The sequence below is a fragment of the Myotis myotis genome, unplaced genomic scaffold (genome assembly GCF_014108235.1).
Source record: "Myotis myotis isolate mMyoMyo1 unplaced genomic scaffold, mMyoMyo1.p scaffold_m19_p_20, whole genome shotgun sequence".
In the NCBI taxonomy this organism is placed as follows: Eukaryota; Metazoa; Chordata; class Mammalia; order Chiroptera; family Vespertilionidae; genus Myotis; species Myotis myotis.
Window position 1 is genome coordinate 3,398,310 of NW_023416325.1, and position 26,164 is coordinate 3,424,473.

The 26,164-nt window shown below is 50.5% G+C and overlaps 1 protein-coding gene across 2 annotated transcripts in view; it reads right to left on the reverse strand.

Annotated features, from left to right (window-relative positions):
- The window catches only part of MYO18B (myosin XVIIIB), a 173,058-nt gene that overhangs the window by 59,075 nt on the left and 87,819 nt on the right, over positions 1-26,164 (reverse strand). For both annotated transcript variants that reach the window (XM_036354082.1, XM_036354081.1), the window contains exons 30-34: positions 24,360-24,483; positions 23,097-23,297; positions 19,263-19,373; positions 16,060-16,164; positions 10,878-11,030 (exon numbers count right to left, since the gene is read on the reverse strand). In XM_036354082.1, coding sequence (XP_036209975.1) covers positions 10,878-11,030; positions 16,060-16,164; positions 19,263-19,373; positions 23,097-23,297; positions 24,360-24,483 — 694 coding nt within the window. The remainder of the gene's footprint in view (positions 1-10,877; positions 11,031-16,059; positions 16,165-19,262; positions 19,374-23,096; positions 23,298-24,359; positions 24,484-26,164) is intronic.

Genomic DNA, 26,164 nt, shown 5'->3' on the forward strand with positions numbered 1-26,164 from the left:
GGTCACACAAGAACGAAGCGGCAGAGCTGGCACATGAACCCAGGCGGTCCGGCCACCACGCTCCCCTCTAGCATTCCATGTATGCCCACCATATGTGCTCTGCAGGGGAAAGGCGGGGACGTGACCACACAGCGGCTACTCTTCCTTGTTTTGATAGCAGCAGCCTCTCCCCTGCAAGAAGTGGATCTGTTGGGGCCGACCCTCTCTTCTCAAGCCCCGAGGAGATGCATCTGACTCAGCCTCGGCCAATCAGAGCGCCACCTCCCGTTGGCCACACTGGCTGGTTGCAGGATAGCACTATGGCTGGGACTGTGGGAACAAGGTCAGCTCTTTCTGATGCAACAAGTCAGCTGAGACTCTGGGGCCCTCTTCGCACCATGAAGGAAGAGACTGCCTAAGAATACCAGGCAACATCAAGATTGCTGAGGCAGGAGACACGTTGATGACATGATTGGAACACCTAGATCAAGCCAAGCCTGAAGGCAGTCTTGGCCTCAGAACTTTTCAAATATTTTGGCCACTACCTTCCCTTTTTCTGCTTGAGTTGGGCTGCTGTCACCTGGAACCCAGATACAGGATGACTGAGCAAGTCAGAGGAGACATACATACACGGTGACAGCCACACAGTAAACACTCAAACCCGCTGGCAATAGCGTTTGTTGATGCTGTTCTGCTAAAAGTTGGGTCCAAGTATCTCTACCCACAACCCCATGAGAGAATAACACTCACTTATTGTTTACCTGTTCTGTGTGTGGATTCCTGGCCCCCTCCCCCCCCACCCCCCATGGGGGGTACCTATCCTTCCTTGCCAATTGGTGAATGGGGGGAAGGGGAGGGAACCAGATTTCTTCAGCACTGACTGCATCAGGTGCCGTGTGGGCCGCTTGATGCTCATTATCACTATCGCCCACAACCGCCCTGCAAGGGAGTCATCATGTTACAAAGGAGGGAACCGCAGCCAGAGCAGGGGAAGTGACTTGCTCAAGGTCAGATCCAAGTCGATGAGACTCCAAATCATTTCTGGGCCACCACGCAGCCCCCTCTGCACACAAGTCTTCCTCAATTGCCGAGTTCATCTCAAGCTCGCTCTCCCCAACACCCACGACCTTCCATTCAGTGGGAGGGCAATTGAGATTCCTATCACATATACATCAACTGCACGCCGATGACTAGCACCGCTTCCCTGTGTGAGGCCATCTGCCGGCTCTAACTACCTGGGTCCAATGTTTGCTCCGAACTTATTAAGCTAGAGATGAGTCGGCTAGACATAAGGAAGGAGGTGGGGAGAGCAGAAGCTTGGTATTTCAGCAGAGTGGTTAGAACCGGGATTTCTGGGTCTGGCTGAACAACTCGGGGGATTTAAAATGACTGCAGCGCAAATGCCACAGGGAGGTGTTCTTAGAAACGGTGTCTGGCGGGCTCATCTCAACATACTCCAGGCCTTGACTTCCCATCAGGGCGCGGGTAAGAATTAACCTTCAACAGCAAGGCTTTCCCCAAAAGGCCCTGCCAGCGTCTCAGACTAAAGACAGCCCCGAAAGCCAACACATTTATTCAATGCAAACATATTACAAATGTCAGGCCGGGGCCGCCAAGGGTCTGTCTGGCTCAGAGGTTGGATGACAGTGGCTCCAAAGGGAAATTTCCTAAGACCATATGGCGGCTTCTCTGTGTGTCCTTGGTCTCCAGCTCTTTGGGCACATGCTGGACGCTCCGTAATTTTCCATACATCGTGCTAGAGGGACAGCGCTTACTGATGCATCAGAATGCTTTCTGAGTATTTACTGTTTCTACCTTCTTCAGTGTAATCATAACCCTCATCAGTAGTGGAATAATCACTAACTACTCTATTAATGCTTACCACATATATGTTAATTAGCAGCATATGACTGTGAAATACATATTTTCATCCCTACTTTATAGACGAGGAAACTGAAGACCAGAGAGGTTAGTTAACGTGTCATGGTCACACAGCTGACAATGGTGAGTGGGGCCAGGACCTGAACTGATATCCCTCTTAAATCCACACTGTCTCTTAGAGGCCCTTCGGCATGCATTTCCCACCTTCCGGGCAAAGCAGGTCCCTTCCCTTGTTTTAAGTCTTCCTCTGAGGGTCTCAGGGTCCTTCCTGATTTTATATTTTATACTGCTCAGGTCCTACGTGACTGAACAGACTTCAAGAATTTCCTTCCAGATTTCTGCTCTGGTGACGATGGATTTGGGGTTCACTGATGCTCTCCAGAGAAAGAAAACCCCCACACTTAGAAAAGCAGGATAAAATAAAGAAGGCCATCCCTGCCCCATCCCATTTATACCCCCCTTTTATTATATTCCAGCACCCCACTGTTCCCCTAATAGCACAGGATCTGAGTGCCTCCGTGTCTGTTTGTCCACTAGATGGCGGGCTCCTAGGGGCCCCCTGGATCTTGGTTACCTTTTCCCCAACAGGGTAAGGACTCCACAGGCGTGCACCGGGGGTGTCGAGGCCAAGAAGTCACCTTGGTGCATCACTAACCCGTCCGCTCAGCAGGCTGCCTGCGTCTGCAACCTGAGCTCCCACTGCCCCGAGCTGCCCACTGGAACCCTGAACACACCCTAAGCAAGCTATCCGCTCCCTGCCTGGCTGCTCCTTGGCTCCTCCCCAGTGTAGGTCTCTGCCCCAGACACGACGGTGTTAGACAGCGGCTCCATAGGAAGGACAAGGGGCTGTGTCTGCAGGATCCACCCCATAGGAGGTGATGACCCGCACAGGGAGAGCAACCACAGCTGCTCAGCAAACCCTGGGTCCCCAAGTGAACCCCCTTCTCCAAAGCTGGAAGGAGCTCACGTCGGGATAAGTGAGGGAAGCCCCATCAAGTCCCGGCCAGGTGCTGATCAGGGCAGAGGGCATTCTAATGAGATTCCCCTTTAATAATAAAGTCCTTACATACACACACACACACACACACACACACACACACACACTCTACAGAAGAAAACCTGGAGCCCCCTCCTGAGAACGGCTGCACCCTGGAGGGATGGACTGAGAAGCCTGGACTGAGCCCTGAGGAAAGCGGCCCCACCGCCTCGCCCCACACTCACTCACCCAGAACACGTGGCCACGCCTGTCCCACCCGCACCCAACTCTCCCACTCTGCTGGCAGGGTGTGCCTGGCTGCAGGCCCCTGGGGAAACCCTCTGTCAGTATCCACTACAGTTCAGGAGACACAGGAACTGATGCGGAGATACTGCACTTCTCGGTCTGTACGCATGTCCTCAGCAGTCCTGTTCATAATAACCAAAATCTAGAGGCAACTTGCACGTCCATCAGTAGCAAAAGGGATAAACCATGGCCCACGTCTCCTGAAACAGCAAGGAGAATAAGCTGCGATGACATCTACTAACATCAAGAACTCTCCTACGCATAAGTGGCACAAAATAAACAAGACCCGGGGCCAGGACGTACAGAGGGCGCTGATTCAGCTCAGAGGTGGCATGAGCAGATGCTCAGGAGGCGGCTCTTAGACGGGCATCTGGCCCACCGCCCTCGCCCTGACCCTCCCGGGCACCCTTGAGGGTCAGCCAGGGGCCCGCTTATCTTCCCCGTTACGGAGGGCTGCAGACACTGGCTCTGGGATGACCGGCCCATCCCTGTTTGCCTGGGACGTTTCTGGTCATAAAACTGGAACTCCTGGGTCCTGGAACACCCTCAGACCCGCCCGCACAAATCCATAAGGCTCTGAAGTGGAAAAGGTGGGGGCTCGAGCTCCAGTTCACCCAAACAGGGGGCACGGTCTCCAACATAGCTGGCCTGAGCTCTCCACATGCGGCCGCGTCATAAAATACAAAGACAGACTCAGGATCTACGGCACCATGAAAACTGCCTCCCCAGGTGAGATCCTGAAAGGGAGGAAAATGCTACAGAGAGCACGGATGGGGCAGTGGGCAGAATCTGAAGAGTCAGCAGTTAACATCAGGAGTTGGCAAACTTTCTGATCCAGGGCCAGATAGTAAAACTTTGAGGTTTTGCAGACCAAGAGGCAGAAGTGAAGAATATATGTAGGCACTTTTACAACTACTTCAAATGTGAAATGTAGCCCTGGCCGGGTAGCTCAGTGGGTCAGAGCGTCCTCCCGCAATGCCACGGTTGCGGGTTCGATCCCTGGTTGGGCACATACGAGAATCAACCAATGAATGAATAAATATGTGGCACAACAAATCAATGTCTCTCTCTCTCTCTCTATCTCTCTCTCTCTCTCTCATCAATAAAAAAAAATAAACATGTGAAACACATTCTTAGTTCACAAGCAGTAATAAAAAAATAAACCAAAAAAGCATCAACAAAGAACAGACAGGGAGCTGGATTTGGCCTGTGAGGCGACACAATTAGAAGACTCCTGGTTTAGAAATCGGTATTTTATCTATTTTATCAATGTCAAATTTCTGATTTTGATTAAAATAAAGGGGCACTGTGACTGTAACTTGTTTTCAAATAATTCAGAAAATGTACTTCAGAGAGAGGATAGCGCAAAGGAGGCAAAATGCTAAAAACTGATGCATCTAGGTAGAGGATACATAAGAATCCTTTGACTACTGCAACTTCTTGTCAGTTTGCAATTCAAAATAAATTATTTTTTAAAAATCCTAGTGCCCCCCATATTCTGTGACTCGGGGTACGTTTCCCAAACGCTGAGCTTCCTCCTGCATAAAATGGGCCCTGTCCCCGCTGCTTCCTACGGGGAGTCACAGCCCATCCTATTGGAGCCAACTCATCCATCCATTGAGCACTTGCTGAATGCACACACATTCCTGCACGCAGGCCCCAAATGGACAGGTCCCTACGCACGGCATCCACTGCCTTCCAGTGGGTTTGGGGGGATAAAATGAGGCCATGACATCCAAGAGCTCGCCTGTGCTGGCTGTCTGCCGCCAGGATCATTGTTGTTAGGACGTCAGCATGACCCAGGCAAATGGCTTCCTGTGCAGGGAGGGCCGGGCTCTCCGCAGCTCGACAGTCGCAGGTCCTACGGGGCCTATGATGAGACCAGCCGTTTCCTCCTCCATGCACCACAGCCCTGGGAGTGTCAATATTTGTGGGGTGAGCAGCCCACGATAATCGTGTTTTAACCAATTACAATTTGGTCTTTATCTCCTCTTACAGGAGGTTATGTTAATATTGAATCAATTCACTCCACCTAATCTTTAAAAAAAAAAAAAAAAAAAGGCTCGTCAAATAAAACAGCGACTACCTGTCCGTGGTCCCGGCTGGGAGGAGGGCTCTGCAGGCGCTCGCTCACACTGAGGCCACCATCAGGGCCGTCTCTGCAGAGCTCAGTCATTACTTCCAATGTCCCACGGAAGCAGGGGTGACGCCTGCTAACAGATGTCTCCATTAAAGGCACTAGGATGAGTCAGGGTTACCAATCTTCCATGCATGAATGGGGGTAGGGCCCTCAGACTGGTGCCTGAGCAGCCGACTGGGCCCACCTGCTGGAACACTGGAATTGAGCCGGAACCCCCCTGGAAAGGCCTGTTGGACCCCGTGGGGCGTGGGGCTTCTGGAGGGGCCATGAGAGCTCAGAGGCAGCGGTGGGCCCACAGGCAGTGCATTGGCAGTTCTGGGTGCTGGTGATTCTATCCAGGCTACTGAAGTCCGACTCTGTGGGTTCGAATCCCCTTTGTGATTTGGGGCAAATCTTCTCATATGTCTACTCATTCCAGGCCCTGCTGTGAAGGCTTTGGAAGGTAAAGGAGGGAAACAGACAAGTCAAGGGGATCATATTGATAATATGGTATGTACTATCCTGGGGGTAAACCCAGGAGGCCACGAGAGGAGAGGTGGGGCCCTCACGCAGCCTCTGGGGGTCAGAGGTGGTCCCCAGGGACGATGCCCAGACCCAAGTTCAGAGGCTAAAAGTCCATGAGGCAAAGAGGTTTCAGAGGGAAGAAGCAAGAGCCCAGGCAAGGGCAGAGCTTGGGCAAAGGTGGGGAGGTGGGAACAGGTGTGGGGGACCCCCAAGCTGCTCTCAGTGCTGGTCAGGGCTCCCAGGAGGGTAGGCACTAGCTGTGCATCCTTAAAGGCCTGTATCCACAGGGCTGTGTGCTGGGGCCACTGGTGGATCTCCAGCACAAAGAGCCAAGACTGTATTTACACTTTAAAATTCTGTCTCTAAAGACCAGGTGTCGGAAAGATGGCGCGGACAGGACCGGAGCCCAGCAGAGTCCGAGAGACACAGGTGGTGCACGATAAGTGGGGAGAAGGAGGGATGGACTCAAGAGCTATTTGGGGGTACAGTGACTCAGACTTGGCGACAGCTTTGTTCTCAGCAGGAAGGGGTGAACACAGCCCCCGGCCTGAATTAATTAAACAACGGGAGAGTTCAGTGCAAACTCTTCTCTACTTCGTGAAAATCAAATAACACATTTCCCTTGGGGAGGAGGCAAAGGTCAAAGGCAGGAACCGATGTATTTTTTTAAAGCAACCACTGCCTGGAGCAGACAGCATCCTCCGCGTTCCCCGCTCAGCCAGGTGCCGCCTCTGCTCCTCGCAGATGCTATTTATGCACAGCGATGATCTCAATTACACGTCTTGGTTGTTGGAACTGCTCCTGTCTCCAGATTAGTTTGTTTCCAGTGGAAACATGTCATGGGAGTTAATGAGTAATTGGCTCCTGAAGAACAGGTGTCATCAGATAACCTGACACATGGCCCCTTCTACCTGTTCCACGAGGTCTTGTAAAAGCGTGTGCCCAGACACCAGTGTGGGATAGGGAGCCAGTGGGGAACTGCGTGCATTAAGCTAGTTTTCAGTTGAGAGAACTGTTTCAAATCTGTGGTCTGGGGTCCTTTCTGTCAGTCTAAGAAGTTAGAAACATCACCCCCTTTTTAAAAAAAATATGTTTTTATTGACTTCAGAGAGGAAGGGAGAGGGAGAGAGAGACAGAAACATCAATGATGAGAGAGAATCATTGATTGGCTGCCTCCCGCACGCCCTCTACTGGGGATCGAGCCTGCAACCTGGGCATGTGCCCTTGACCAGAATCGAACCCACGATCCTTCAGTCCCCAGCTCAATGCTCTATCCACTAAGTCAAACTGACTAGGGCACCCCCTTTTTAGGTGGCAAAAAGGAGGCTCTGAAAGGCAGAGTGACTTGCCCCAAATAATACAGCTAGTTAGGTAGAGGCGGAGGGATTCGAACCCAAAGAGGTGTATTTTTCTGCCTCCCTCCAGGAAGCCTCCGTGTTTTATCACCAGAGTCTTAAACCTCAGTTATTAACTGAGACAGAGCCAGGCTCCCAGTGGAGGGAAACTGGGCAGAAAGAGCCACATAATTTCCTCAGGATTGCAGATGGGGCCTGGGTACCCTGGCCCTATGGGCAGAATGAAGATGCTGTCTCCAGGGCCTTCCGTGCCTCTAGCTGAGCTGGGCTCGCCACTGGTGCTGCAGCTAGACCGGGAACCCTGCCATTTTCCAAGCACTCTGACCATGCCCTTCTCTGCTCAGCAGCTCGCTATGACTCCCTGTCACCCTTGGGATCGAGCCCAAACTCCTTAGCCAGGCTCTAACCCACTCGTGAGCGGGCTCCAGCCTCAGTTACCCACAGTGCCCTCTCTGCACTCACCCCTGGGAACCTCGTGCACAATACTTCCTGTGTCTACATGCCCCACCCCTTCGTGCTCTATTGCTTCCTAGCACGGCTGTGAGCATCTTACTAACCAGCAATTCATTTCCCTCTTTAAAGAGACAGCTGAAGCCACCAGCTCCTCTCCCACAGCTAAAGTAAGGGCACTCTCTTTAGCTAAACCCGACACGCCACCGATATACTGCTCATCACCCGCTCAACAACAGCCTGCTTCCTGGGTCAAGGGCAGGACCTTGTGGTCTCCTCTCCCTGCCTTCTGGCCTCGAATCTATCCCAGAGTGGAGGCCGAATCAATATTTGCTGAATGCCTGCAGTTATCTAGTAGGTGCGATCAAACACTCCTCCATCCTCGCGCTGATGGGGTAAACTGTTCTGAGGTTAAGCACAGCCGCGGTTAGCGAGCTGTAAAGGCTGCAGCGTGCGCGCCAGTTCCCGAAGCCTTCACTGGCGTGGCCCACTGGCCTCGGCAGGTCCCTGGAGCGCCGAGCTATGTCACTCCACTTTAGGAAAAGGGCTCGAGGCGGTCCCGTCACTTGTTGAAGGTCACAAAATTAACAAATGCCAAGTTCATTTCTCTGAACTCAAAATTTCATTTTATGAGCGGTTGAACGCGAGTGTAAACTCACTGTCCGTTTTCTCATCGGCAAAACAGATGTGTTGCTGCCGAACAGGAAGGGTTTTTTTTGAGGAATAAACAAGCCCCATGGCTTCCAAATGCTGGGCCTAAAACCAGCATCAGAATCTCCTGATGTGATGTTTAAAAATGTAAATCCTGGGTCCCAACCCAGATTAAAATATATATGGATGGGATCCAGAAATTTGTGATTTGTAACTAACATGTAAGCTACCTGATGTGCAGCCAAGTCTGGGGGCCCCGAGACACCTGGAAAAGCCTGGAACACAGTAGGTGCTTCACAAACGTTATTATGCAAACCGAGTTGCACGGATCCAAAACCGTGGGCACGCGCAGCTTTCGGACACGTACTGCTGTGTGCTCTCGGGGAAATTACTCAACTTCTCAGAGCCTGGTTCCTTGTTAGTAAAATGGGTCCAATTAGAACTATCCACCTCCTGGGGCTATGTGAGGATTATTTATAACCCACTGACTGCTGCCACCCAGACCATCTGCAAGTCCCTTCAACTTCAAACCAACCCAAGTCTGTCCCTCCTGGCCACATCCATCAGCACTTAACCCAGGGGACCATTTCCTCCAGCCTAGACGGGTGTGCGAGCCTCCTAATGGCGCCGCCTCGCCCCCTCCTCGATCCTCCCTCCACACAGGAGAGCTATCCTCTGAAACGTGTATCGGATGGTCTGTCACTCTCTGCTCAAAATCTCCCAAAGGCTTCTCACCACCCTTGGAATAAACCCAAACCTTCAGGCCCTGCACGTTGTGGGCTGTGGCCCCTGCTGCCTTTTCCCTCTCCCCGTGTGGTTTAGCTGACCGCCCAAGTTAAACCAGACCCCTTGCCATGCCCTATTCCAGAACCCCACTTCCTTCCTTTATTACCCGAATTAAGGGGTGGGTCTTTCTATTTATTTGTATCATTGCTTGCTTGTCTTCTTTCCCATCAGATCTAAGTTTTACAAGGGAGGGTTCCATACCTGCCTTATTCACCATTATGTACCTAGATCTACCACCTCGTCTGACGCACAGTAGGGACTGGAGAACGGACAAATGAAACTGTTCAGCATCACACCCAGCACTTAAGATGCAGCCAGCGGCAAATGTAGCATCCTCTCCCTTCCGCCCTCCCTGCCTCTGTCCCTGGAGCCTTCAGGTAAAGGACAAACACCATTCATCGGCGAGGAGACGCAACAATGCCCAATGTCATCATGGCTTTATTTGATTAGCTCCGACTCTGGCATCCGGGACACGTGCGCCGGGAGACAAAGCAACTGTACCCTGACCTCTGGTCCACGCGATGCCATCCTTATAACTATTTCCATGACAACAGCAACAGGAAGCCAAGGCTGTGGATTCCCTTTGATAGGAGCCGGATGCAGAGACGAGGAGGAAGGACTTTCAGAAGAATGGAGCTCTTTGATTCAGCTCAAGGCGCCTTCATTAAATACCACTAGTTTGCAAAAACACACATTTTTACCCAGCAGAGGGAGATTTCTCATGAATACTGAAAAAAAAGGGAACAAAACCACCCTTGTTCCTTTCAAGAACACTCACCTGTGGGGAGGGGAAGGCTCGCACGGTGTGGCGTAGGGAGTATCTGGAGGGAGACAGGCAGAGTACATGGCCCCGCCAAGGGGGCTGGCATGAACCCTGGTTGCCTGGCCCCTGTCTGAGAGCATGGACATCTCTGCCCACCAAGAGGCTCAGGGTCTACCACCCACCCGGTTGGCCACCTGTCCTGGTTTGCCTGGGGCTGAGGGCTTGCCCAGGTCAAGAACTAAAACCAGGAATATCTGGACAAGCCCTGGGAGAGGGTGTGCTAAAGAAGGAAACTGCTAAGAATCATAGAATCGTCGAGAGAGAAGGGTCTTTACCCTATGTCTTCCGGTTTAACAGTACTGCACATCTGGGGTGTTCTTTCCAAACCCCATAAACCTGGTGTGATGATGAGAAAAACATCAGACCCGCTGCTCTAGACCTCCTCTAAGGCAGCCAGGGATGGTGGGGCCTGAAGATCTGGGTTCAAATCCTGACTTTGCCACTTCATGACTATGTGACTGTGGGTGGGTCACCTCACTTGTGAAATGAGATGATCTCCCTCAGCTCTCCCGAGGACTCAGTGCGACATCCTGTATAGGTGGCAGCGGCGATCAGCATCATCTCGTGACCACTGTCTGTGGCAATCCAATAGCTATTATTTGTTATTGTTGTTGGTAGAAATAGGCTTTGCGTTATTAGCGCTATTACTGTTAGTTTCATACCCTGCCCCGGCAGTCAATGAGGGGATGTGCCAACGTATACACAAACACACGGTCCCACCTGCGTACAAACACAGGCCCGCACGAAGGCATGCCTGTACCACACCATCCTGTCCCAGCGCCCTGATCCACCCAAGCACTCAGGATGCACCCTATTTCAGCCCCGAGGAAGGGAACGAGACTCCTCAGTCATTGACAAACCTCTCTTCCTCACCTGCCACCTCCATGGGACCCATCAGCCCTGGGAATGTCCCGGCATGTCCCCCACCTTAGGTCAGCACCGCGGCCACGCACACACCTGGAGGGCGCCCCCACTGCCCCCCCCGTGGCTACGACACTTTCCCAGCCCAATTGTGAGGGGACCCACCTGGCTGTGCACTTTCTCCAGCTCCTCCTTGCTGACCGACGCCTTGCCGTCCTCCATGGTCCCCAGGAGGACCTGCACATCGGACAGCAGCGCATGAGTCCTCCTGAGGTCCCTCCGCAGGCGCTTCTCCACGTCAAAGTCCCGATGGCCGATCTGGAAGCCAAGGGAAGGCACTCATGAGCTGAGATGGCAAAGCGGTGGCCAGGGTCCAAGCTCTCTGGAACCAGGCTTCCTGGGTTCGAATCCTGCTCTTGCCACTCGCTGCAAGACCCTGAACAAGACACTTTTCCTCTCTGAGCATCAGTTTCCTCATCTGCAGAATGGGAATGGCATCACGCACACGGGGCTGCTGTGAAAACTAAATATGTGCTTCGCCTAATGCCTGCCTCATAGTAACAGCACAAATATGAGCTATTACTACTGTAACCAATGCCTGTAAGGATCCAAAGTCATTCTGTCTCCTCTTTGGCCCCAGTCATCAACATGGCCTCTCTTCACCTTGCAAAAGAGCCCACAGGTCAGGGGAGGCCTCTGCTGGCCGAAGTCAGGACAGTAGTCACCCCAGAGGGGCAGTCACTGGAGAGGGCAGGAGGGGAGTTTCGGGGGGGTGGGGGTGGGATATCAATGTTATTGATCTTGGTGCTGGCTTCATGAATTTATGGAAATTTGTTGAGCTGCATGGATGGGACATGGTGTACTTCTCTGCATGCATGTTACACATCAGTAAATAGTATTAACATAGCTGCGTAGCTTTCAAAGCTCTAAACCAGCCTTTCTGTCCCCCGAGCTGGTCCCCTTTGCCAGTTAAGGGCAGGCTGACAAGGTTACTTTCCACAGAGGGACCTTACCCAGAAGCGAGCGCACTCCTTCCCCAGGACCCTGAAGCCACACCCTGACCTCGGCACCAGGAGGGTGACAACTGCCCACAGACAACACTACGGACAGACAAACCAAGGGCGACAGAATGATGTGGGGCTCGACATGAAACCGCCGCAGACCACGGTCTCCCCTGCAAACACAGCGCCGACTGGACACTGAGCTCGCATCTGCAAGAAACAACAGCACCCTTCTCTTCAGGGGACCAGCGGCAAGGACACGGCACCGTCCATCAGACGAGGGTGTCACAGAAAATGGGGCCCGGATGCCTCAACCCTGGGACTCAGTCTCTCCACATCCGGGGACCTGGGTCTCTGTGCCAAGCACAGCCACTCCCTGCAATGCTCACATGGACTGGGGTGCTCCAGAACGAAGGTGGGATGGAGAATGAGGAGGCCCAGGCTTTAAGCAGCGGGAACTGTGGCTGAGTTAGGTCACCGCTCTGAACCCGAGTGTCCTCGTCTGTAAAAGAGGGGGTTAAAAAACTCCCTGTCCTCGCTGTTGAGGTGAGACGGAAGTCAGACGTGATGACGGATCGGAAAGCACTGTGCACGCTGCTTTACAAGGAGAAGGGGTTACGGGTGTTGCCTGGTGGCCGGAATGCACTCCTTCAGACTCTGCGTCACTCCTTCTCTACCACCGGCTTCAAACTCTTTGAAAATTGAGTCAGTTCTTAGGATGCAGCCTCTTTGTTCTCAGATGTATTGCTTTACGTTATAAATGCTGGAGATTATATATCGATATAGGGTGTCCCCCCAAAATATACACACATACACTTTGAATAGTTATAAAGGCAGTGGTTATTAAAATACATTTCATTTTCAAAATTGAGCTATCAGCTGTTGAAGTGTGTATACATGTTTTGGGACACCCTGTATAATATGCTATTTATATTATATATATATATATATATATATATATTATGTATATATATATGGCATACATATATTATATATTATGTATATATATATATATATATTATACATGTATATTCATATATATATATATATTATACATGTATATTCATATTCTCACCTGCTGAGCCGAGCTGAGGCCTGGGCATCGAGCCAGGCCTTTGTCACAAGTCATTACATTGAACTCCTGTGACAATCTCTTAACAATAGACATTATTATGATGATTGGCTTTATAAAAGTGGTAACAGCTTACAGGTATAGAGGGCTGAGTGTCAGACACTTCTAAACACTGTATGGATGTCAGCACATTTCATCGTCATAGGAATCTCTGAGCTGTGCAGTACCATGATCCCCATTTCACAGATGAAGAAACTAAAGCTTATGGAGGGGAAGCAGTTTGCCAAGATTACTCAGCTAGCAGTAAGTGGCAGAGTTAGGATACGAACCCAACTTGGCTGACTGCAAAGAGGTCCTTTTCATAAACTATATGATGAGAGACGTATGATTCACTCTTTCCACTGAAGAAAAGGTGTCATGGAGGCCCAGAGAAGCATGGCCCGCCCAGGCTGCGTTGGGATCAGAAAGAGCCTTAGATGAATGGAACGGCTCGGCCAGGTGCAGGGCAGGCCCTGCAGGTAGAAGGCACTGAGAGAGCACAGGCGGGGGTGGCCTGAGAAACAGCCTTGTACATTCCGTTCTGGGTGATTAGCATGAGGGTATGAAACATGGGGGTGGGGCAGGAAACAGAGTTACAGCTGACAAGACTGGCATGGAGTGGGCAGGTGATCTGTCCAAGGCCAGGCTCTGGCTGTGCAGGGCTCTAACCACTGTACCACGGTGCCTACTGGAACCCAAATCCCAATTTATTCACTTGAGCCCAGGCCCTATACCATGGCTACATCTAAGCATTGTGCTTGGCACCTTGCTTAATTTTGTGTCTGTTCTTGTTTGGCACACATCCTAAAGTGCCTTTAATTCTCCCGTGGGGCAGGTTGGCATCAGTACACCCGATGCTGGCACTGACCGTGCAGTAGGGATGGCTCAGATTCTACCCTCTTCTCTGCCAGAACGACCCTGAAAACGCCACCACCATCTCCTTCCCAGAGGGATCATTGAAAACGAAATTCACAGCAAAACCTCAGACCAAGGCCTCCTCCCCTCCACAATGAATGGCAACAGGAGGGGAGGGCGGAGGGAAGGACTCATTAGGTTAATGGGAAATGAATGTCATTCCGCAAGTTCACATTTTACAGCACAAAGATTCAAATTTAGATAAAACTGGTGAATAATTAACCAATAAATCTAAATAATGTTTAGTGTTGTTGTGGGAAGCTGTGGTCAAGCCTCGATTGTTTCGCCATTAATAATGAAGGCAGCCTGTTGGGGGCAGTTGTTAAATGTCTGTGGTCAAAGAACTCTCTGAGCACGGGAACAGTAGGACCTGGAACGGCTGTTAGGGTAACCAAGCCCCTTTACAGCTGGGAAAATTGAGGTTTGGCCAGAAAAGGTGAGTTGCTGAAGGTTGCACAGCAAATTAACGGCAGAACTGGGCTGACTTATAATAATATGAAAAATGACGGGTCACAAAAGGATGATTCTAGTTAACTGGATCTTAATCATTTTTAAGCAACGTGATGTTCTATTTTCAAAAATATGGGTTTTCAAATAATAGACACGTCCTTTCAAATCCACACAGGCCACTAACAAGCTATGTGATCCTGGGCAATTTGCTTCACTTTTGAGCTTCACTTCTTTCATTTATATGTAGAAACTAATAATACCTACCCCACAGCACTGTTGTGAAAACTAAATAAAGTATATTAGGGAAAATTTTAATTAAGTGCTTATCTTAAAATGTATGGCGACCACCACAAGAATAGAAATATGATTTGTAGCTTCAGCACCCGCAGTGAGCAAAAGTGATCACAGAATGAATACATGATCAGTCTACCCAACAGCAGGAAAACAGTCAAGCAAAAAGCAAAGAAAAGGGACAATGAACCAACAAATACTAAACCCAAAGAAGAGAACAGAAATAAATTCAAATGTATCAGTCATTGTAAGAAACGTAAGTAAATTACATTGTCCTATGAGAAGTTAGAGACTAAAATTGGATTAATCCCAGTCAGGGCACATGCCCAGGTGCATGTGGGAGGCAACCAATCAATGTTTCTCTCTCTCTCTTTCTCCCTTCCTCTCTCTAAAAAAAAATCAATGAAAACATTTAAAATAAATAACACTTTAAGTTAAGGGCATCATAAAGTGCAGTGTTTCCGAGTAGGAGATATTTGCAACATATGTAAACAAAAATGGACTAACATCTTGTATAAGCATCATGAATGACCAATAGAAAAAAAGAAGCCAAAAGGCAATTCACATCGTCGAGACTTGCAACACACAGCCTCACTAGCGATGAGGGCAAGGGGACCAGCAGTGCAATTAACACCCGGTGACTGGCAAACATTTTAAAACTATCTGGCAGTGACACGTGTCAGTGGAGACATGGGGAACCAAACATTTAACAAATCCTGCTAGTGACAGTATAAACTGTCACAGTCACGTTGGGGAACGATTTGGGCGACATCTAATAATTCCAAAATGAGACCGTCCTAGGAGCCAGCAATCTTCTTCCAGCTACACACCCTGGCGACAAACGTCCCTGTGTGCGATGAGACATATATAAGAATACGCACTGCAAGTGTGTGTCTTGGAGTGGAAACAAGTAAATATTCACCAACAGAAGAAGGGGATTTAAAAATATGGATACTGTGCAGTGGTTAAAATGATGGCATTAGAGCTACACGAATTATCATAGCCTAATCTGGAAACAGAGTATTCGGAGGGGGCCAGATAGAGAATCGCATGTGTTGCACACGGTCCAAGTGTAAACACACATGCAGAGGAATTCACGCCCTGACCTCAGGACAACGGTTTCCTCTGGGAGAGAGGGAAGGAGGAGGGAGAGAAGGCAGGGAGATTAGGAATGGAAACCCAGGGGCCACCAACTGTTTGGGGAATGTTTTTTTTCTCTGAGCCTGGCTGCCTCTAGCAAGAGTCTTGCTCTCACGAGAAACCAGCTGTGAGCACAGGGGCCCCATTAAAGCAAGAGCTGTCCACACGCTCACTCCAACAGCTGAAGGCAGTGGCCCGTCTGTCACTCTGGCTGCACCCACCCTCTTTGGTCTCCTCGGTTCTAAGAACCCTGCTGAGTGTGGGCCCCGGAAGGCCCTTTATGAAGAGCCAGTGAATGTGGACAGGGACAGACTTGGTGGAGAAGAGGGCACTCGGCCCAAAGACCCCTCCAGCTGGCCTCCCCACAAATCTACTTCTATTATAGGGCCCGAGGCGGGGAGCGTGCTCTCCCAAATGCCTGCTGGTGGCTCCCCCTCACCTGGTCACAGAGGGTCCCGATCAAGCCTTCCAGATCCTGCTTCTCATGGAGGATCATCTGCTTCTCCTCGTATTCTTGCTCCAGCTGCATTTCCAGCTGGCGGAGCTGTGGGCACAAAGGGTAGATCCATGCACAGGAGAAATGAGCTCCCTCTGGACAAATCCCACAGGGCAGGGACCCTCCCCAGGGGAAGGGGATGATGTGGAGTCCAAGGCCCTTCACCCAGTTCCACAAAGGCTGCCCCGGTGGTTAGGAGCAGGTGTCTCTGTTGGAGAACTCAGGAGCCTAAAAGCTTGGGAGCCCAACAACTATGGGGAGGGCTGGGCAATTACGGGGAGCCCCTACCACTCATTGTGAAGTCCCATCCCCTGGGTCCCTACCCATTCCCTACCAGATGTCTCCTACCTGTGCTATGACCTAGCTTGAATATCTCTAAGTCTTGGCCCTCTGATTTTTTCAGGATCTGCATGACACTACATCCAACATATTAACATGCATCAGCCTCCCTTATTAAACATATAAATATACATGACGCAGTAAAAAAAAGTAGTTGGATTTGAGATTATCTAGTGTCCCTCCAAAATTCACTTGTTGAAACCCTCCCCCCAATGCAATGGTACTTGGAGGTGGGGCCTTTGAGTGGTAATTAGGTTGGAATGACATCAGGGTGGAGCCCCCACGATGGGATAAGTGCCATTATCTCTCCCTCTCTCTCTCTCTCTCTCCCCACTTAAAATGAGGAGGTGGCTGTCTACAAGCAGGTAAGAGAGTCCGCACCAGACACCTTGGTCTTGGACTTTCCAACCTCGGAACTGTGCCTTCAGTGACCCTATTTCACAGATGTACAAACTGAGTCAGAAAGAGGCTCCAAAGTGCATACTCTTCAGTCAGTTTTTGCTAAGAGCAGTTAGTTATTGGTCTCCCGGCCCCAGCTCCACTGCCACTCCAGATGGCCATTAGCATTCCCACCCAGGTTGCTAGCAATTGATTTCCTGCCAGGGCGAGAGAGAGACTGAGCAGAGAAGTCACTAGATGTGAAGGCAGTGGCAGTGTCTGTCATAGGAGAAAAACACCTTCCCCTTTATAAATCTGTCCACGGCGAGACCTCAGGAAGGTCTGGGTCACACCTCCAGCTCTCTGAGGCCCTGGCTCAGGGCCCCCCTCATGATTTGAGGTGCTTTTGAAATGCACCAGATACGGTGCAACCTTCACTGGAGGGCAAATGGACAGGGACTGAGGGCTTCTGCCTCCTGACCCATGAAGGGGAAAAAAATAGTGATTGATGGTCACTTAGGTAGAAAGCAAGTTCATTTCAAAATTTTCTTTTAAGAGAGACATAAGGCATTCTGCTCACATCTGCTTTCAGAATGAAGACGGGAATGGCTAAAACAAATTCTGAAAAAGATACAAAATAATAAAAACTATATATTGAGCAAGGCAACATTTTCTGGAGCGTGTTCTGTAGAATATTTCCACATGCTATTCACAGATATGATGTGGCGGAGAGGAGGGGAGTCCATGCTAGAATAAGTATGGAAATCATTGAGTTGACAGGGTCTTCAGTGCAGGACTTATCAGAGCCTTTGGTAAGTCATTGTGCAGGAAGTGCTAATGGATGAAGCATTGCCCAAGGTTGACATCTATCAAGTGCTTCCAAAATGGCCCTTCATATTCAAACAGTTACAAAATAAACAACAACAAAAAATATCTTGTGTCTTAGTTAAGAGTCTGGTCTTTGGAGTCAGATAGAACTAAGTTCAAATCTTAGCTCAGCTACTTCCCAGCTGGGGAACCTTGGGTATGTCACCTCACCTGTAGAAACAGCATTCGTGTGAGGATTCAATAAGTTCATAGACATTAAGAACCCAGCCTGGCACCCAGTGGGTGTTCAAAGAATGCCATTCATTTCTCCCAAATATGTAATAAAGGAAAATAAGCAGAAACTGACCCTTTGATGATAACTTCCAGCACTTTACAGTTTAGAAGACACTTCCCCTTCTTTTATCTCATCCCCATATAGATGGTGAAGGTAGACCATGTTCTATCATTTCTCCCATTTCACAAAGGAGAAAACAGAGTCTCGAGGAGTGACGAGACATACTCAAGGGCACACAGATCTAGCTGGGCCCAAGTCACTGACTTTTTTCTTTCCAGTCCTAGAGAGTTTTAGGGGGGGGGGGGGGCATGCTGGGCCCCTCGGGATGAGCCATGGGGACCTGCAGAGCAGGATGAAGAGCGGATGCAGCAGCGCCCACCCCTGGGGGTGGAGAATGGGCCCAGTTCTTACTCCCTGGAGGGAGGGCAGGGGGTCAGGCAGCCCAATCTGTCTCCCGTGGAAGTCCTGCCAGTCACCACAGCCCCCGCACGCCCTGCCCAGGAGGATGCTTAGCATTGGGCTCTGCAGGGCGCCAAGTTCCTGCGCCCGCCTTCTCCTGAGGATTAATCACACCCACGAGCAAGCCAGCCACCAAGCTGTTCCCTGGCCCCTCCTGCAGGCCCAGCCACCTAGAAACCCAGTGTTGCTCTTCCAGCTCTAATGAACGGGGTTACGTTCCAAAACTCTGCAATGTTTCCACATGTGCGAGCTCCTGGAGTCTTCACTCTCACCCTGCACAGTAGCCATTAGCATCCCATTTGTCAGACGAGAGACGTGAGGCTCTTAGGAAGGCTTTGTGGTTTCTCTAAAGCCCTACATTGGTTTTCGATGGGGCTGGGATTTGACTCAGCCCCTGGAGTCCAGAGGGTTCTGCAGAGACTGTTTAGGGGGCTCCTAAGGGGAATCCACTCTGGTGAATGCTACTCAGCGCCTCTTTGGAGATGCACAAGGCACACTAGGCTCCAACAGACCCACAAGGGAGTGGTGACACCTGCTCAGGAAGGTGCACCCCGAAGTTCGAGGCAATTCCACCTTCAGGGTCCACCGTATACTCCTATCCGTCAGCACATCTATAAGGATATTTATCTCAGCATCGGGGATAACAACAAAATCAGAAGCACCCTAAATGTCCAACCACAGGGGACCAGCTGATAAGTCAGAGTGTGTTTCTGGGTCATATTTAAGATAGATACTTCCGTCCCAGCACCCTTGAAAGCATCCAGGGAGCTAAGGTCTCAGGTGACTGCCCAAGGAGTCCGTCCCCAGGCCCTGCACCTGCCTCGATCTAACGAAGAGCCGCTGCTTAGCTGCTTAGCTGCTTACGTACCCGCTTCTGGCAGGACTGGCGGACATCCTCCAGCTCCTCCTCCTGGTCCTCCCGGTCCTTCTGGTGCATCTGCTTCATCCGCTCTATCTCTAGCTCCAGCCGCTGGCGGAGCTGGGGGGCAGCAAGGACAGCACATGAGGGTGACCCTCACCCACTCCCCTGGCCCTCCATGCCACCCTTAGCATTCCAGTTGCATTTTTTGTTTTTGGCGTGCATGGACAAGAGTCAAATTATCCCCCCAGACACCCAGGAAGGTAAATCAATAGTCTATAAGTAGCCCAAATGCTGCCTCTATCCCTTCCTGTGGTCGTAACAGACATCACCAATCAATCATACGCTCTTCTGCTGAGTTTAGATGGAGCCTCAGAATCCTTCTCAACACTGCTAAGGTGAAACATTGCCATCATCCCTGGGGCGGCCATCCCTGGGGCGGCCATGGATGGGAGGACAGGTGAGTGAGTGGACAGTACGATGAAATGTTATTCAGGAGGAGCTGAACACCTGGAGAGATCACTGGCCCCAGATGTTACCTCAGGTGATTTTATCTATAATCAGTTCCCCTTCTCTGTGGAAAACAGCCACCTTTGAATGCTATTATGAGGATTCAATGAGATGGCCCATGTAAAGCACTTAGCACAGTGCCTGGCACATACATATCGCTCTCTCTTTCCCTAGTGTTTTGAAAGCAGAAAGGACTTCCTGGCAGCCTGACATAGCAGGCTCTGTGTTCCCATGAAGAGTCATCTCATAAACGAGACCCTCCAAGCCTTGCTCAGCCGGGCAAAGAGCTGCGCGTGACACTGAAACCACGTTGTACAAAAGGTTCTGAAATGGAAGGCAGAGGCCACGGGTTCCAGTTCCAGTTCCACGTTTCACCTTCTCGATCTGGATAAGTGAGGCCCGACCCACGCTCCTGCCTCTCAGATGCTGCGGCACATTGGAATGAACTAACATGTTTTTTAAACGTAAACTTCAGAGCTTTCCCCTAGATCTGTCGAATCGGAATGTCCAGGGTAGAGGGCCCAAGAACCTATACTTTTCAGCTGTCCCTTATCTGGGCTCTTTGATGCGACTGGTCCGTGGAGAAGCACTTGGAACTCAATACATGGGTTACATTGTAGAAACTCTTCCTGACCATGTAGCACACTGTCCCGGCACCTGGCATCAAACCAAGCGTTCAGAAGGCCACAATCACCGTCTCTAACGTGGAAATCACGCTGAGGAAAAACAATGCTGGTCTTCGGAAAAGCTCTGATGGTATTCTCTGCTGGGTAGGGCTGGGTGCAGAGGAAAAAGGATAGTGCCTGTCGGAGTCCCTGTTACAGCTCTTGGCATAAAGGATGCTCACTTTAAATGTCAACTTCCTTCCTCACCTTCTTTAAAATGACAGAGGTTATGGGAAGATAATCCAAAATGAGGAGCTGAAGCAAGTAAATAAAATATTTCTTTTTCATTTTTCTTTCTAGCCTCCTGGACCCTCCTGACATCTGCAATACCATTTATGTCAAGCTTATATGAGCTCACATAAAATCCCCTAGAAAAAGTGCTATATTGTCATCAATAAATACCTCCTGGGTGTCTCCCAGGGCACAACGCAGTAGGAAGTAATGGGTGAAGCTAAAGATGCATGAAGTGTTGAGTCAGCCTCGCCTCCCCTGTGAGGAGGTAAGGATGGACAATTAGGAAGCTGCAATACCTTTCGGGTCCCTGAGGTCGCCTGACGTACATACTATGTTTCTGCTTCTGAGCACTGAGTGGTCCCCTGGTGGTATCTTTGAGGAACACACTTTTCCGAAGGGCTTGATTTATGCTTGACTGTGGGTCGCTATGTGATCCTGTGACATCCTCCATGCCCCTTAATGTCCTCCACAGATATTCCCCCTCCTGCATACACCTTCATGGACTCATGGGGTTGGGGGGAATCTAGGGGATGGACAAGGCTCCGATTTCACTGTACAGATGAGGAGACTGAAGCGAGAGCACAGGGAGCTTGCCTAAGGTCATCCAGACAATGAGCTGCCTTGAGGACTCCATCTGGATGGGATGACATCACAGCACCTTAAATGCCACCTGACTGCCCTGCCTCTGGGCCTTCACACAGTCTGTTCCTCCTGCCTAATTGTCCATCCTTACCTCACAGGGGAGCGAGGCTGACTCAACACTTTCATGCATCTCTTGGTCAGTCAACTCAGATTCACCCTTTAGCTTTCAGCTTCGGTGAATGTCACTTCCTGCAGGAAGTCTTCCCTGTTTCCCCAGCTGGGCTCCCGAGACCAGATCTGCAAGTTATACTTTCCCACAACACGTAGCATGACTGTAATCTTCAGGAGGGCAGAGACCACGTCTGGGTTGTTTGCAGCTGCATCCTCAGCAACCACACGGTGCATGGCACAAAGTAGCTGCTTAATAAATGAGTGAAGGAGCTGTTTTCTGAACTGCTCCAGACTCTCTCTCTCCACATCTCCCACACCTTGGTCTCAGTACTCAGCAGGACCCATCCTGATGGAATGGAGGTAAGTGAGAAGCAAGGGCAGGGACCCCAGCTTTCCCCCTACATGTGCCATCTCCACCCTTCAACCCCTCCCCCTCCCTCTCCCCACCCCCGCTCTACTCCTCCGCCCCGACTTCATCAGAGCTGCTCAGAGTCCCCTGCTTTACATATTTATGCTGCCTGCTCAGATTTTCTTGAAAAAGAGTTCCCAGCCTTAAAATCTCTTCAAAATAATCACCCCTTATGAAATCCCACATGAAAAATTTCTGTAGAGCTAAGCATCAGGAAAAGCCTTCTCCGCCTGAAAAACTGCTGTGTTTTCATCACGGGGACAACAAAAGGCACGCAACTCAGGTTTCCTTCTTCTCTCTGGCCACCAGGAATTTTAGAGCTAAAACAAGTAAGTGTGTAAGATCGCATGTTTTGCATATCTGCATATTAATACACTGTCCCCACCCCTCCTTAGTGTCCATTTTAATTTGTATTTTTCTGGTTCAAATTGTATTTATATTTTTTCCTATTTTGTTATGCATGCATCTTAGAAGCTGCTACAAATTCCTTATGGAACAAGGTAGGCATATAAACAAACAAGCAGACAAATAAAATATTCATTTGATACTTCATTGAGCGTGTGGGTACTAGAGCATTTGATATTCCTGCCTTATTCCCCTTAGCTATTTTGCATTTCTTGAAGACTAGCGCTCCAATCTTCCTTGATAGTGTTCACAGGGCTGTGCACAGAGTAAGTATGCAAGGCGCTGCAGTCACATGGAGCAGGCTACAAACCCTATCCCTGCCACTTTGTCCACACCTCCAAGCCTCAGCCTCCACATCTGTAAAGTGGGGGCAATCAATATATCACCATAGAAAGCGCTTGTGAAGATTCAGGAGATGATACGCGGGGAGAGCCTTGGGCGGAGTCAGGTATACAGACAGTGCTCAATTAATGTCAGACATTACATCAACACCAACTATGCACCTGGCCTCATTCTCGGCTCTGTAGAGGGCCTGAGAAGTAAGATCAACAAAAAACCATGCCTTCCTGAAACTTATGTCCTATTGGGGAGAACAGCATTGGGCACGTTTTGAACAATACTATCGAATGTGGTGACAGCAGGTGCCATGAAGGACAAACCCGCTAAAGAGATGGAAGTGAATGTGCTGTGGAGGTGGGGCTGTAAGGTAGCAGTGCACCTGGTCATGAAGGGTCTGAATGTCAGACTTACAGCTTTAGAGGTTCTCTGGGGTAACAGGGAGCCACAGAGGATGGGAGCAGCTGAGGGAGGTTCCCATGCTATATTTTAATAACATCCCTGGGCCTTGGAGTCAGACAGCTTCCCTACCTGCTCCAGCTGCTGGATGGTGTTTTCCTGCTGGTTCCGGATCTGCTGTTGCTCGAGGGCATTGGATTCCAGTTTCCAGAGCCTGTCCTTCAAGCCAGCGACGCTGTTCTCCCCCAGAGAGGGCAAGGTCAGCAGCTCCCGCTTTTGGGCCTGCAGCGTCTCCACCTCCTGCTTCAGCTTCGAGGTTTCCTGCTCCTTTTGCTACGGAGACAAAGGGGACGGAGGTTGGAGTCCCATAGCCATGGCCCCCTCCAGGGTCACCCCTAACACTTGCTGGAATGGTGCTTCCCACTTTTCAGTGCATGCCTTCTCCACTCACCATGCAGCCCCTCACAGCACCCCCTGCAGGACACCCAGGCTGCTTTCTGGAACAGCACAGGCAGGCGGGGGCAGGAGAGCAAGCCACTGCCCCTAGAGTTAGACCTCCAGGCACCTAAAGCGAGTGCTTGCCCCATTTGTAGGCTGTGCACCTGCTGAGGCCAAGACTGACTTGGAGCAGGGAGGCAGGATGTCCAGAAATGACTTCCAGGTTAGAAAGTCACCTAAGGGCCAAAGAACTGTGGGCTGGATCATGAAGGAGCTGCATGCCAGGCTGAGAGGTTCAGAGGTTCTTCCTGGGGTACCAGGGAGCCACAGCAGGGCGAGGAGCAGCTGAGTAAAGTGCCTGTGTCATATTTAATAAAGCCCCTTTGCAATGGAGCCTGCATGGGACAGGGCACTGCTTCTGGACGGGGTTACCACTAACGCATTCCACGCCGAGCCTCTCACACCTCCCAGGTGCCCACCTGAGAACCCAGGCAGGAGACCAGAGCACATTCAATGATTCAAGCTAAGCAGGTCCGACTACCTGTCTGCTGTCTACTGTTGGTTTTTGGGTTTGTTTTTTTTAATATATTTTATTGATTTTTTACAGAGAGGAAGGGAGAGGGACAGAAAGTTGGAAACATTGATGAGAGAGAAACATGGATCAGCTGCCTCCTGCACACCCCCTACTGGGAATGTGCCCGCAACCAAGGTACATGTCCTTGACCGGAATCAAACCTGGGACCCTTTAGTCCCCGGGCTGACGCTCTATCCACTGAGCCAAACAGGTTAGGGCTACTGTTGGTTTTATTAAGGCCCCCTGAGAGCCTGACTCCAGCTGCCAGGCCGGGATGCCCACAAAGAGTTCCCTCCCCGTCGCCATTTAGAGCAGGTATGCGGTGGGGTTTCCTGAGACCCAGAGACCGAGAGCCAAGAGGCTCCATGCCTCCCATCCCTTACCTTCAACTGCTGCTGGAGCTGACCCAGCTCCCACCGGACGCTGGTGTTCTCCTGGGTCACTTTCTCGCGGAGTCCCTTCTCAAACACAGACTCACCCAGGGCCTGGGCGAGCTGCATGTCAAACCTGTCCAAGCAGAACGTGTGTCATGGCTCCACTGGAGCGGAACCCACAGGTGAGTACTCAGGTGGGGCTCCTGGGGCAGGGGAGGGGATGGGGAGAGCAGCCAGCTTGCTGAGAACCAGTAGAGAGAGAGAGAGAGAGAGAGAGAGAAGAAAATGGTGGGGTTTGCCTTCCTGTAAGGTTGTGGATGTGGGGTAGGAAGAATCTGGAATACAAGAGAGCAGCTTTTAGAGTTTGTATAAAGTTTTCACAAAATATTGAATGCTTATTTAAAACGGGACTTAAAAATATATAGATAAAAATTAGAATGAAACTGTATACAGAGAATAAAAATAAAAACATATATGGGACAATCTGATGCATCTGGTTTGCCAATGTATTCCAGGAACCTTTACCGCTAGCAAGCCCAGGTTTGCTGCCTAATGACCACTGGCCGGTGAGTGGACGGCTGGAGATATCCACACAAACAAGGGATAGAGTCCCTGCGTTCCCTATTTTACATGATGCTGCTGGGCTTACGCACTTACAACCCCATTAGAGCAGGGTAGTTACTGGGAAAATGCTGGGCAGTTATGCATTCAGCGTGTTCACTTGTTTCCCTGGCAGATAACACGGAGACTCGAACAGCCCTACTTAGGACCGTCCAGGACTGAGGAAATGGCTGCTTTGGGCCCACCTGCCCCTCCAGCATGGTGACCCCTGGAGGAGAAGTTTTCCTGGACTTGACATCATTCCGTGTGGTTGTCTCGGCCTTCAATCCCTATCACGGAGGAGGAAACCACAGAGGGGCTCTGCTGGGTAAGCAGTGACTCTGGTCATCAGCCCCTGGACCACACAGAAAGGCCCACTTTTCCAGGGAACTTGGTGCGACCGAAATGGCCAAGCTGGACGTGGGGTTTGGGTCTTGATAAAAAGGTCGCCCTGTGACAAGATTATCCAATGTCCCTTAATACAAGATGGTCATTCTGAGATCAGACTCCTGAGAAAGCCAATCCTGGCTCACAGGAGGGAGCCCTACCAGTGGAACTGCCAGGAGCTTTCTGATTGGCTGTTGATGACATCATGCAGGAGGTGCTATTGGCTGCCTCTGAATGGAAGCATTGTGATGTGGATGATGACCCAACAATCCCAAGTGCCAGGGTGTGGGGTGAGGTCCACGTTGTCCTTATAACAATTTAGCAAGAAACATATTACATCCATTCTACAGAAAAAAGGCAAAGTAATTTATTAGCCCAAATTTCCACAGTGGTGGAAGCAAGCTTGAGCCCAGGTTCTCTATTGGGCACCTTCCTATCCCTGTGCCCTGGGACAGGTGCAGAAAGACAGAGAGGCCAGGCAATGACTGCTGTTTCAAAAGAGTCCTTGACTTAACAGGCCACCTCAGGCCAAAGAGTGGCTCCTACAGAGCCTAACTCCTGGAACACACCGGCCCACCAACTGAGGCCCGATGGATTTGCACACACCCTTCACCCCACCAGGAAGAGGCGGGCTCCAGCCTCTGGTGAGCGTGGGAGACAGTGAGCCCAGCACAGGCCTTACCCCAAGGAAGCAGCCTGGGAGTTCCATCAGCCCTCGAAACTGAGCTTTGTGACCCATGGGGTAACCATGGCAACAAAAAGTCACTCCCTCAGATGGAATCATTCTGGATCGCTCTGAACTCAGAAGCCAATGTCAGGACAGGAAA